Source organism: Hippoglossus stenolepis, chromosome 22 (assembly GCF_022539355.2).
Source record: "Hippoglossus stenolepis isolate QCI-W04-F060 chromosome 22, HSTE1.2, whole genome shotgun sequence".
NCBI classification, from domain to species: Eukaryota; Metazoa; Chordata; class Actinopteri; order Pleuronectiformes; family Pleuronectidae; genus Hippoglossus; species Hippoglossus stenolepis.
Window position 1 is genome coordinate 3,362,632 of NC_061504.1, and position 12,396 is coordinate 3,375,027.

Below are 12,396 nucleotides of genomic sequence, written 5' to 3' on the forward strand. Positions count from 1 at the left end.
TACCTATAACTTGTTTGACTATATTTACATATAACCTATATTTTCAAAATTACTGTATAATAATCCCTGTAGCTTTTGGGAAAGTTTCACTTTATTTTCCATCTCTGTGCCCCTTGTTCTTCCTACTATGTATTTAGAATTCAGCTAATTGTCTGCAAAATATGAATGTCTTATCATGGACCTGTCGTAAAATCAACAGAGTTTAATGCTTGAGGAGATGCAGCATCCACAAAAATTGTAATATTGTATCTGGTGTGTAGCCCAGTTCTCACTAATGACTCTACTGCAAAGGGAAGAGATGTTCTATCAGGATAAAGTATCAAGAACGTGCTGTTCTTGGTTTGTGTTTACAGGAATAAGTTGGCATCAGACAGACGCCACCACAAAAACATACATGCACATGTACTCGGGTATTTATTAAAGCCAGATTTCTAGCAAAAACATGACAACCATAAACACATAAGTAACAGAACAATTTATTCAATAAATCAACTCTTCAGTACAGTTTATTCAGATAAATATTTATGACACATTTTGTGGGATGATTTTTTTGATAACACGTAAATCAGTGGGCTCCGAACATCAGAGCAGATTAAACCCGACTTTATTCACTTCAATAAAACATTTCAACCCAGACAACTGCCAACAAACCGGCAACTCCATTGTTCATCCTGAAGTTTAACAGCCCTGTTTAGGAGCTGGAGACATGTTTCCTCTTAGATAACAGGACATACCCAGCATGCCTGCCTGCCTGCCTGCCCTCCTCTCTGCTTTCTCCAGTCCCTTCTGTAGACTTCAAGTAAACCGTGCATGTTTTGCTGTGTTTATTTTAGGCCTGAAGTAGGAGCCCCATCTGTATCGGGGTCAAACATTTCAAAATGTTCTTAAAAGGAACTGTCCACATGAAGGAGAAGAGGTGCGTGCTCCAAGCTGCACCACACAGCTTCTTTTGTTTTTAAAAGAACAAACTATTCCAGATATCGTGAAATGATGAATGATTTGCTGTCAGGGATTTATATTCTGATCAAACAAACTTCCACATCTTGGCATGTTTATGGGGTGCAGCCAGACGATCGGCATGTTCCGGCCAGCATCGTGCAGCCCGGGCACGTTCAGGGAGCGAGCCAAGCGGGGGGGAGTGAACCGAGAGATTTGGATGCAGATCCGAAGGCATGAAATAATGTTTGTAAAGATCTGTTGGAAAACACTCAGGTGCAGAACGACAGCAGAACTGACAGGTGACCTCTTGCTCTTTAAAGCTGCCCGAGGTCACCGCTGCTGCTGGCAGCTCCACGTAGGAGAGAGAGGTTTGAAAACTGTGAAATTACATAAAGAAATCCTGAAGGCTGATGTCAGCAAACTGCACGTGGACTGTGTTTGATACTGGAAAGCAAGAAGGGGCAAGAGAGGAAAGACAATGTTGAGAGTCCAGCTTTCTGTAGAAACATCCCTCGCTCACTGCTGCTTGCTTTGGAAAGACTATTATAACAGTGTCTTTGCATATTTCACCACATTTACTGCATAACAGCAGCACTATGAAAGTGCACAATATGATTAGCTGGGACAATATTTCCCAATGATTTCAGTTGACAATGAAAATCAAGGTTTAAGGTTTAAGATGCTGATCATGAGCTCTCATCCCACATTTACTGTCATATCAAGGGATAATGCCCTCAAACAATCACACAGTATCTCTATGGATTTACAGTGGATCTCCTCACTTCCTGTGTGTGGAGAGGCGTCTGTACCTGCCAACAACAACGTGACATGTACAGAGTAAGACAATAGCTTCGGTTAGCTCCTCGCTGCAGCAAAACCGCTTTGTGACTGAGGTTAATGGGACAGAATTGTTTTTCACATTATTGGGAAAGTTCACTGTAAAGACGGAATGAGGAATTGTTGTTTAAGATCACCAGGCTAAAAGGGACGTGGTCCCACAGATTGATTGACTGTTTGGTCTGAAGAGAAACAGAGACAGAGGTCACACCTGAACCCAGGAACAAAATGTATCTTCTAATGTGCTGCCCAGTATCCTTCACATATCTTCCAGTGTTCTGCTGTCAAACTATTCAGCGTGTGAGTGTTTGTCCTGATTCAATCCATGGTTAGACTAAAGTTATGAAACTCTGAAACGGGGCATGTCAACATAGAGAAGAGCCGATGAATCAGCCTTAAGCACTCTGAGCCACTCGTACTGTAAACGACTTCCTGCACCTCCTTCTACAAATACCAGGACCTGACTAAGCTCTCTCTGCAGTATAAGCAGATTTAATGGAGCATCAGACACAAAGCTATAAATAGGCATCCAGGATACCGCCTGCTTGAAACTACAGTGTCTGTATCAAACACTGGCTGTCTCCATGCTCGGGGCTTCACTTACAGGAATGTGAGATGAAGCCAAGCAGCATCTGGAGAACTTCGGCCCGAGTGGTATTCCTCTACATATTCAATGTTTTCATTTTTTTAAACTTTTAGTTACTCAGGGAATGCTGACACACATGTCGGCTTTTTGATATTTTAAGTGCTACTCAGTATTTACAGTACACGAGGGAGTGTAGTGAGTTGCTTGCAATTTTCCCGGAATAATCCAGGCTTGATGGACTCTTCCACTGATCTCATCATGAATCATGTATATCTAATCCATCGAGATCTACAGCATCGCTCGTCACCCCCTCAGCACAAAGTAGCTATTCTCCAGTATGGGGACCTCCATGTGCAGCTTATGGAATGACCACCCATGGAGATAAGGACGTGACAATAGGGTCTAAATGCGAATGTTTATAATAATAAATTGTAGGGGAGGTGATTTTAATCCAACACACTTTTTTATCAAATTCTGCTAATATCTCCTCATGGTCTGCCGGCTAGACGTTCTGTGTAAGCGCAGAAAGAAATCAGGTTTAAATACAGAGGCCTGGCTTTGAAAGCTGGACGACCCAAACACCACAACACTGTTCCTGTTGGCTTTCTGTGATCACATCCCAAACAAGATAATGTGATCGTTCCTCCGCCTTCTACTATCGAAGGATGAGAGTACACGCTAAATAAGTAGCCTCAGAAAACTGCTGCTTAAGACTGTACTGTTAGACACTGGAGATGCTACGACTTGAGATCAGTGGTGCACCTTGGCAATGCGCGTGCACGAGTGTGGGAGGTGGAGCTTCTGAAGGAGCACTGAAGGAAGGAGTCTATTTGTTTTGGTCTTTAGTTCAACAATTCCTCACCTTCCCCACCTTTAATCCTCTGTTAGTCTCTCCTGATTCCTCTCCCTGACCTCAGCCACTTGTTCTCTAGTTAAATAAATACCCATCTACAGTCATCTCTAAAATTAGATGCTTGTTTTTGTCTTGTTCTATTCTTTGTTTAAATTAATACAAATGTCAAACATTAATAAATAAATATTTAAGACTTTAATAGCTGAAATATTTAAATAATATTACATGTTGGCAGCTCTATTGGAAACAATACCCCTTTGTTTCCTTTACCCAGGCAGTAAAGGAAACTAAGGAGCAGTGGTAAGAGATCAATAAAGGGACGCTGCTGATGAGGAGTCATTTCCAGTTGTACGGTCACTATAAATGTCCATATCTAACTAGTTTGTCTACACACACACTATAAAGCGCTGACTTCCAATAACAGATCAGGCAATGGTGTGACTGTGATCATAGTGTTTATATGAAACACTTTTTTGTATGAAACACTTGCATTTCTTTAGTCTTTGATCTTTCTGTTAATGCAGCCAACCAGAACCCAGAACCCAGTCCTATAAATTTCGGCACCAGCCAACACTATTTCTGCCTCTCACGATGGTCGCTGTGTAAGAATAGGTGGTCGTATGTGGCACAAAACTTCTTCTACTTCTCCATGTGTACGGATGTGCAGAGGAGTACCTTGTGCTCCTGTGTGTCAGTGTCACAGAACATATCAGCACATGCTAGTATTTTTGTCAGGATGTTCTTGGATGTCCAACATGCCACACATCAGTTATCCTCGACTATGGCACAGTCCAAGGAATAAAAAAAAAGCAAAGAAACAGCCCCTAGCCCAACTATATGTTACTGCAGTTGCTCCTAAACTTTGTAAACCTTTAATATCTCTATATATTAAAATATTATATGATTATATGATCTTTTTGTGAACTCCTCTTACTGTAGGCCGAGGCAGCCTTCACTGGATTTCATTCTTTAGGTCTGCAAAGCTTGCTGCAGAACTATGATAAGCAGCAATTGCGAGCTGTCTTGTCATTAGCTGCAGTGAAACTGTCTATTACCTGAAGGTACCACCCCTATCATAGAGTTTTCCACCTCTGCAGGCAGAGCAGGAAACAGGAAGCTACCTAATGAAAATTGATTTAAGGAAGCGATGTGGCTTTACAAATGTTATATGAGGAGAGAAATGTGTCCAGCACATTTGTAAGAGCTCGAGGAAACACACAATGTATTTTGGTGGGTTATAGAAATAATACTAATATAGAGATAATCTAAATGTTGCCTCACTTTTTAAAATAACATAAACAAATATATAACACAAATGATAATCACTGATTTGAATTGAATATTCTGCAGCGTTGGGGTAAGTTTTCCAGTTCAGGTAAGTGAAAACTATACACTCTAAAAACAGCTAACAGTTTCTGCGTGATCAATTTGTTAGTTTGCATGTAAACACAATGAATTAATTTGGGCAAATACAGCACATAAATTGAATTTCCACCACAGAAGCCGAGATACTTTCCTCTGTCTCGACTGCAGTTTGTAAAATTTCGATTCAAGTTTTGAGAAGAAATCTAGTGACAACATTGTGATTGACACTAACCTATGTTATTTGTGAGAATGCTGCGGCAGCTCTGTGAAATTCCAGCCTTTCTTTTGAGCTTGGATCCGACTCTTCCTCCCAGTGGCTCTCACTCATAGCAGATGTAGCTGATCATAAGTTTCGGTATGTCCAGCTGACCTGCGACCTTCAGAGCTTTGGTGCCTAGCGTCCTCCTCACCGCCAACCTGCCGAGCTCCTGCAGACTCATGGGAGTGGCTGCAGAAAGAAGACAACGCATTAGATGTTGATTTAGGCTACATCCACAACTCCTACGGATATGCCTGCTATCCACACTACTCTGGAGTCTCTGTTCTAGCAAAAACAGAGTTTGTAAACGATGTATCCTTTGCTGATTCGTCAGGCTCCTATCACATGACCCCCTTTCGTAAGAACACTGCCTCAGCTGCCAGTGTAGAGCACTGAAGTCTGGATAATCAATTACAAGTGTTATTGACCCTGTTGTCTTTGCTAATAGCTGTTGTGCAGTTCAATTTTCTATTTTACAATGATACAGCTGTTTACATGTGTAGGAGATGCTATTCTGCAAAATTGCTGCATCTCCTTTTTAGCCTAGCTTTTTCTGCAACTAACAACCAAATGCTTCCTGTTTACACTGGCACATGCATGCCTAGTGTACGTGAGTGGTCACGTAATATTCAATGTCAGGTCTGGAAGTATGGACGGGGATTAAAACGGATACGGAGCCAAAACACTGTGGACAGAGATCGTTCTGGTTTGAAAACACAAGTTTCAAACAAAAACGTAGTAGTATGGATGCAGCCAAAGATAAGACAGGAGAGAAGAAGAGAAGAGAAGAGCCAGGGGAAATCCCTTCTTACAGCAACAGAGGGTCAAAATATTATTACAATAATAATGGATTATATTGGAGCTAAATAGTATTCATCACAATGATTTGATGTATCATTACACTGTCAAAACCTATCTATGCTGTAGAAGTATGTAATAAAATGATTCTTTTAAAAAATGTTAACTTTTCCAGCCTTGTTTGCTTCTATTTAAAGTCTGTGCTCCACTTTAGTTCTGTTACTGGAAAGTGTGTAATTCATCTCCCTCTCATATGCACCAGTCACAGTGGCTGATGTCACCAACGGTATGTGCGAGCATCATGGTAAACAACAGGTGTCTCTAGCTGACGTTTCCTGGAAGTGAAAAATGATACTTGCTTGCCACCTGCTGGTGACACTCTGACACTGCACTGCTGTACTGGTTTAAAGGCAGTTACACAGCCTGGCTGATCAAAACAAGGTAATGTGTGTGTTACATGCATCGCTGATTTTTTGAGAATGACTTACTCTCATATAACTTTAAGTAGGCTGCAGAGGGAGAGCCTGGTGTGGTGTAGTCCACTGGTTTCTTGTCGTGCTGGTCTCTGGCGTAGATGTTGGCCCCGAACTCCACCAGAGTCTGTATCATCTCCACCCGCATGTTTTTAGCAGCGTGGTGCAGCGGAGTTTCATGTAGCCTGGCAGCATTCACTTTAGCACCTAAACAGAAAGGAGCATTAATATCAGGTGGAGGAGGATGAGGCTGGTATCTGATTTACATTTTTCAGATTGTGTCCGAATCTCGTGTCAAGTTTTAAACCATCAATATCTGAGTCTCGCCCGTTGGTTCCTGCAGAATACTCACAAATATGTAGTGTCATGAGAAGTCTATTCTACATTAAACATTTATTACGACAAAACAATAAAGCTTAATTGTTAACAAACGAGAAGGAAAATTGCTAAATTTAGCAGAATATTTATTTGACACTAAAGTATATTTCACTTTTACAATAATATAAAATGTGCTTTGTCTCTGCTTCCGTAGATCTGGACTCTTTTTATGAATTCACATGAAAAAGTTTCTACAAGTAATCAGCTAAACTGTTAGCTAAAATTACTTAAATGCAGACATTGCCTTATGAGTCATCATTTAAAGTATCCAGTATAGCCACATGTAAACTTGGTGCCTGGTCCCACAGAGTCAGATGAGGTAGCATGGGATATTATTACAGGTCAGGTAACTTGTCCTTAAGTTACACCACAAGTGCAATCAAAACACCCATCTACTGTCAGACTGGATTTAAAAGTGTGACCTCAAACATCTGAGTGCAGTAAACATATAAGCAAGAGACAAATTTAACTTCATGCAGTGGTTGGCACTGCTTAGCACTTCAATTCAGGTCACTTTCATTTCACTGGAGGGAACCTCGAGAAGAACAAGATTCAGTGTGGGCGCCATCAGCCTCGACCGGTCGGGCTGAGTGAAGAGAAATGGGGGAGAGACTCACCTGCATTAAGCAGCACTTTAACACAATCTGTGTGTTTGTTAACACAAGCCACATGCAGCGGGGTCCCGCAGTAAAGGTCGTACGACTCCAGACAAGCACCCCCGGCGATCAGGAGCTTCACACAGTCCGAGTTACCTGAGACACAAACAACAGTGTGTAAGTCATGGTTGTCTCATCAAAATTAACTTGATTCCATAGAAACTAAAAGGCATGTGAAGTGAGCTGAGGACCACTCACCTCCCACGCAGGCCTCGTTGAGAGGTGAGGCCGTGCGAGAGGTGAGAGCGGGGTTGGTCGTGGCACCACGCTCCAGCAAGAGACTGACGCAATCCAAACTCCCAGCTGAACAGGCGTCACACAGAGGGGTGCTGCCATCTACATTCCTCGCATCCACCTGATCACAGCGGCATACGATTATACATATAGAAGAATAGAAGTACTGCAACCTACTTCCAGAAATTTACATTTCATCTTCTCAATCACTCAATTTGTCAAATAACCCTGGAAAAATGTGTTCTACATCTTTCCCCAGTCGTTGTATTTGTTTGAGATATACTCTACAGATGAAGTAGACACACAGACAGTTCCCTGATCTGGAATCTGTCCGTCCCTCTGCTTGTACCTGCGCTCCAGCATCCAGCAGCAGCTGGACACACTGGGTCTGTCCCCGGAGACAGGCCTCGTGCAGCGGCGTGATGGAGTCCAGTGCCACGATGTTGACCGAGGCTCCGCTCTGAATGAGGCGCTGCAGCTGGGACACCTGACCCTGAGAGGCCGCCTTGTGCACATCGGACCTCTCCGACCACCAGCCTGCAGCACAGCACATATATAGTACATATATACAAGTACAGTACATATATTCATATATATGATACAATGCTAGGACAACACAAATACATATATTCATATACGATAACTATGGTAGGACAACACAAATACATATATTCATATACGATAACTATGGTAGGACAACACAAATACATATATTCATATACGATAACTATGGTAGGACAACACAAATACATATATTCATATACAATACAATGCTAGGACAACACAAATACGTATTTTATATATGAAAACTATGCTAGAACAACACAAATACATATAATCATATATGAGAACTATAGTGTCATTCCTCTGTATTAACCTCTGCACTGTGTTAAAAGGTCTATTCCTCACACACATTTCTTTCATATCAAAACAGAGACTTTACACTTAAATGTCCAAATACATATGGCCTGAGGTGTATAATTACTGTAATGTTGTTCATACGACTTTCACAGGTTTAACATGTAAACATTATGAGGCGATATGACGTAGTAATGTCACTTCATGTAAAGGAACCACAATCTGCCTTCAAACAGAGCAAAGGTAGTAGTTTACACACAGTTAGCATTCAGGTCATTATACGTATATGAAAAAAAAAGTATTCTTTAGTTCACATGTTGTACATTTTAAACACCATCTTTATTTTCTATGTTCCTAATATTCAGCGTCGCCGGTGATGCGGACACGGCGCGGACTGCAGAGGACGTGTTCGCTTACCCGCTGTTCAAACCGGGTCACAGAAATAAGAAGTCTCAGCGGCCATGTTGTTTTAATTCGCACACTCACCGATGTCTCCGAGGACATAGGGCTGAGAGTTTTCGATCTCCATCCTCCTGCTTCTCGTGTAAACGCAGCAGCAGCAGCAGCAGCGAGATGTTTGTAAACAGCCCGAGCGGCGCTTACATGCGCCGGGCGTCCGTCACGTGACACACCTGGCAGCCAGAAGTGCACCCTGGGACTTGTAGGTTTTTACTAACAAACAGGAAACCGCACCCTCTGTGGAGAACGCGACCAGTTTTTATTCTTCGTCTGGATACATAATGCGGTTACAGGGTTTTATATCATAATAATTCAACTTGACAACTTAATAGAGTTTAAAATTTGGAGCAGATATTCAGTCCATGACGTGTGAATTCAAATGGGATGTTTGAACTCGAGCAGCAGTCCCTCCTGCAGGGGCAGAAATCCCCTCATGTGTGGCTGTGCAGGGATGCGGGGCGCTCACAGAACTGGAGGAAGCTGTGGATGCGGTGGGACACGTTCAGCTGACCTATGACCTCTGAGGCCCTGGTGCCCATCGTCCCCCTCACTGTGATCCTACATAGCTGCTGCAGACTCAGAGGATGACCTGGGGAGAAGCACATCGAGTGTAGTTGGTCATGATTCAACAGTGGCAGAAGAAATAATGTCAATTTCTTTTTTTTTCTTTCTGACAGCGATTCAGAACTAAGGGATTTACTTTCGTAAAACTTGAGGCAGGTGTGAGAGGGAGACGCAGGCGAGGTGTAGTCCACAGGTTTTCTGCCCACGTTGTCGCTGGCATGCACGCTGGCTCCGAACTCCACCAGCAGCTCGATCATGTCCACCACCTGGACTCGTGCAGCGTGGTGCAGAGCTGTCTCATGGAACTTCACTGAATTCACATTGGCACCTGCAGGAGGTGGAGACGAGAGCTTTGGCCTTTTATTTATTTGTATTTATGAAAGGGGGACGTGTAGAGAATCATAAACACCAGTAGAATTAAATGAGGTAGATTACAATGCAGAGGGTAAATCTAAATCTGTGTCTCCTTTTAAGCAGTGGATTATTACTTAAAGACATGTTCTGACCTGCAATCAGCAGCTCCCTAATACACTCCATGTGTCCTTTAGCACATGCGATGTGGAGGGGGGGGCCAAAGTAGATATCGTACGCCTCCAGCTGGGCGCCGCTGGCTATCATCAGCCTCACCACGGCGTCATTACCTGAGGAGACAGGAAGTTTCATTCACAGGGAAGAAGCATTTTTGGTTAAAATCTTGTTAACTGCTTCATTTTTGACACTACGTTGTGCATTCAGATTAAACTGGTTTGTCCTTATTACTTGTAATATTTGTGTTTTCTTTGTCTTTGAGTTACTGTGTCTGCTGCATCAGTCCTCCTTTCCTGGTTTGGCCAAAAGATGTAGCTGAGGGTGGGGCCTGGTTAAATGGGGGGAACAGGATTTCTTTGGATGAAGTTTAAACTGTTGTCTATTTTGTTTCCCTCTCTGATCAGCCAGCTTATGTCTCCACTTTGTCTCGTTGTTTGAATGTCCTGTTTTATTAGCAGAAGTATTTAGCAGAGTCTGTTTGGTCGACCTCTTTAAATGGACCCAGTTTTCTTCTTGATTTGCTTATTTTTCATTCCTTCGTATTTTGATATTCTTGGGTGAAATAAATCCCAAAGTTTGAAAAGTAATCCTGTGGCCCCCCTGAAGTCGTACCCTGTATGCAGGCCTCGTGGAGTGGGGAAGCGGTGAGAGCTGTGAGGGACGGGTTCACTTTGGCTCCGTGCTCCAGCAGCAGCTCGACACACTCCAGGCTGCCGGAGGCACAGGCGTTACAGAGAGGGGTGCTGCCGTGGATGGTCCGTACATCCACCTGGAGGAACCAAAGGAAAAAGATCCCATTTCATTTTGTGTAACTTTAGAATATTTTAGTATTACAGGAAATATTACAATGTAAAAAGTGTGTAGAAATACCACATAATGCCTAAAATCCAATATCGTTCATTTTGTGTTACACTGTGTAACAGAGGTATTGCCCCAAGTCCATTGAAATATCTGAGCCTGCAGTATTTATCACTATGTACCAGTGTAACCAAAATATTTCCTCATATTCACACCAGTCAGGTTTGGTCCTCCACATACTGTGGGGGTGTAGGAACACAGAGGTCGGCCCCACCTGAGCTCCAGCCTCCAGCAGCAGCCGGACACACCTCAGATGCCCGTTTGTGCAGGCCTCGTGGAGTGGGGTGATGTTGTCCACCGTCCCCATGTTGACCGAGGCTCCGCTCTCTAGCAGCTGTTTGAGCTGCAGAAACCGGCCGTGAAATGCTGCCTCGTGCAGGGCAGTCCGGTCTGCCCAGAATCCTGTTCACAGACAGTCACACATATGCAGCATTACTGAACACATTCTTTGCTCAGTCGTCCTATCATTTCATGTAAATAATTGCTCAAGCTTCTCTCCTATAGGTTTAAATTTTTTGCTTTTTTTAAAACTTGTTTTTCCAGACTAGAGGCCCTGCAGAAGAGATGTTCCCATAGACTGTGGTGACAACAGGCACAGTGTGAAGGAGGATGATGAAGGGAAATGATGATGAAAGTCCCAATTTTTGGTCTCCATAAATTTCAACTGATTTCAATCATTCAAACATCAAAACTTCCAGCTTGTTCCGGACATTAATTGACTCATTTTTCTTTTATTAACCCCCTACAGTGTAGGGCCTACACTTTTATTTGATATAAGAGCATGATGTGCCCATCTGCTCACCAGATTTCATTGAAGTTCAATCTAACCATTTTGAAATGGGTGGACCAACAGGGCAATGCAGCTGACTTATCCTTCTTCTTCTCCTCCTTGGCTCAGTTTTATTTAACTGATCATATTTAAATTAGTGCGACATACAAGAAACAAAGAATTACCAACATTGATCATTGAAAATTCAACCTGAACCAAAGTGATGATTCTTGTACTGAGGTGACAGTTGTGTGCTATTGCTCGTCAGGGCCAGTAGAGGGCTCCGGTACTATGTGTGTATAGCAGCCTGGTTAAATCTGTTTACAGGGTGTATGCTGCACCCCCATGTTGTAATATGGAAATACTTTATTGATTCCTTTAAGAAAACCAGCAGAACTGAAGATGAAGTATCTGCATCGGAACATTGTTACCCTGAGATATGACTATTCTTATGGAATCAATGTCAGCTTGCTATCTGGCTGACATGACTGAGGCATGACTCACCGATGTCGCACAGAAACGAGCGGCGTGCAGCCGTCAACTCCATGTTTACTGGTCAATACAGGACACGTCAGCAGGGGGCGCTACCCAGGGAGGCTGTTACAAGTATACAGAGGAAGTAGAGAAGTGTTGGGAGTTGGAGTTCAGTCAGTGGTGTCAAATGCTGCTACTCCAATATTCTCATGGTATTTAAGAGACCTAGGGACAGACATGATCACATATAAGATATATCTTATCTCATATTTATATCATTTCCATTCTATATATATCAAAACGCAAATGACTTATTTCAGTTGAGTACTGTCGTCTACTTTGTGTTGCATCTAAAACCATTTCTTAAAGGATTATATGAATGTGTGACGGTGGTGAAGAGCTTAAACTGTTGGAGCGCTGCGATATCTCAGTAATAAAAAATTCTAAACTATTTATTAAAAATAAACACCACGGCTACAACAGTATGCAAACGTTATTTTCAATGTAT

The 12,396-nt window shown here is 42.5% G+C and overlaps 2 protein-coding genes across 2 annotated transcripts; both read right to left on the reverse strand.

The window, feature by feature from the left end:
* Positions 1 to 460: 460 nt before the first annotated feature.
* LOC118101709 (ankyrin repeat and SOCS box protein 13) lies at positions 461 to 8,911 on the reverse strand. Its single transcript, XM_035147661.2, has 6 exons — positions 8,723 to 8,911; positions 7,728 to 7,915; positions 7,343 to 7,499; positions 7,106 to 7,240; positions 6,126 to 6,317; positions 461 to 5,028 (listed from the first exon to the last, which is right to left on the reverse strand). Exons 1-6 carry the CDS (start codon positions 8,763 to 8,765, stop codon positions 4,901 to 4,903), a joined length of 843 nt encoding a protein of 280 aa, XP_035003552.1. The 5' UTR covers positions 8,766 to 8,911; the 3' UTR covers positions 461 to 4,900.
* A 26-nt stretch (positions 8,912 to 8,937) lies between these two features.
* Positions 8,938 to 12,003, reverse strand: asb13a.1 (ankyrin repeat and SOCS box containing 13a, tandem duplicate 1). Its single transcript, XM_035147660.2, has 6 exons — positions 11,919 to 12,003; positions 10,860 to 11,047; positions 10,400 to 10,556; positions 9,766 to 9,900; positions 9,396 to 9,587; positions 8,938 to 9,284 (listed from the first exon to the last, which is right to left on the reverse strand). The coding sequence occupies exons 1-6, from the start codon at positions 11,959 to 11,961 to the stop codon at positions 9,127 to 9,129; spliced, it is 873 nt and encodes a 290-aa protein (XP_035003551.2). The 5' UTR covers positions 11,962 to 12,003; the 3' UTR covers positions 8,938 to 9,126.
* Positions 12,004 to 12,396: the final 393 nt, after the last annotated feature.

Bases quoted from the DNA above. Each gene is read 5' to 3' on its own strand.
- LOC118101709 (XM_035147661.2), bottom strand. From the start codon at position 8,765: ATGGAGATCGAAAACTCTCAGCCCTATGTCCTCGGAGACATCG. The intron at 7,500-7,727 runs GTACAAGCAGAG...CGCTGTGATCAG, and splicing joins TGCTGGATGCTGGAGCGCAG to GTGGATGCGAGGAATGTAGA. The intron at 5,029-6,125 runs GTAAGTCATTCT...TTCTTTCTGCAG, and splicing joins CTACTTAAAGTTATATGAGA to CCACTCCCATGAGTCTGCAG.
- asb13a.1 (XM_035147660.2), bottom strand. From the start codon at position 11,961: ATGGAGTTGACGGCTGCACGCCGCTCGTTTCTGTGCGACATCG. The intron at 11,048-11,918 runs GTGAGTCATGCC...GTCTGTGAACAG, and splicing joins CTCGTTTCTGTGCGACATCG to GATTCTGGGCAGACCGGACT. The intron at 9,588-9,765 runs GTCAGAACATGT...CACCTCCTGCAG, and splicing joins TAGGGAGCTGCTGATTGCAG to GTGCCAATGTGAATTCAGTG.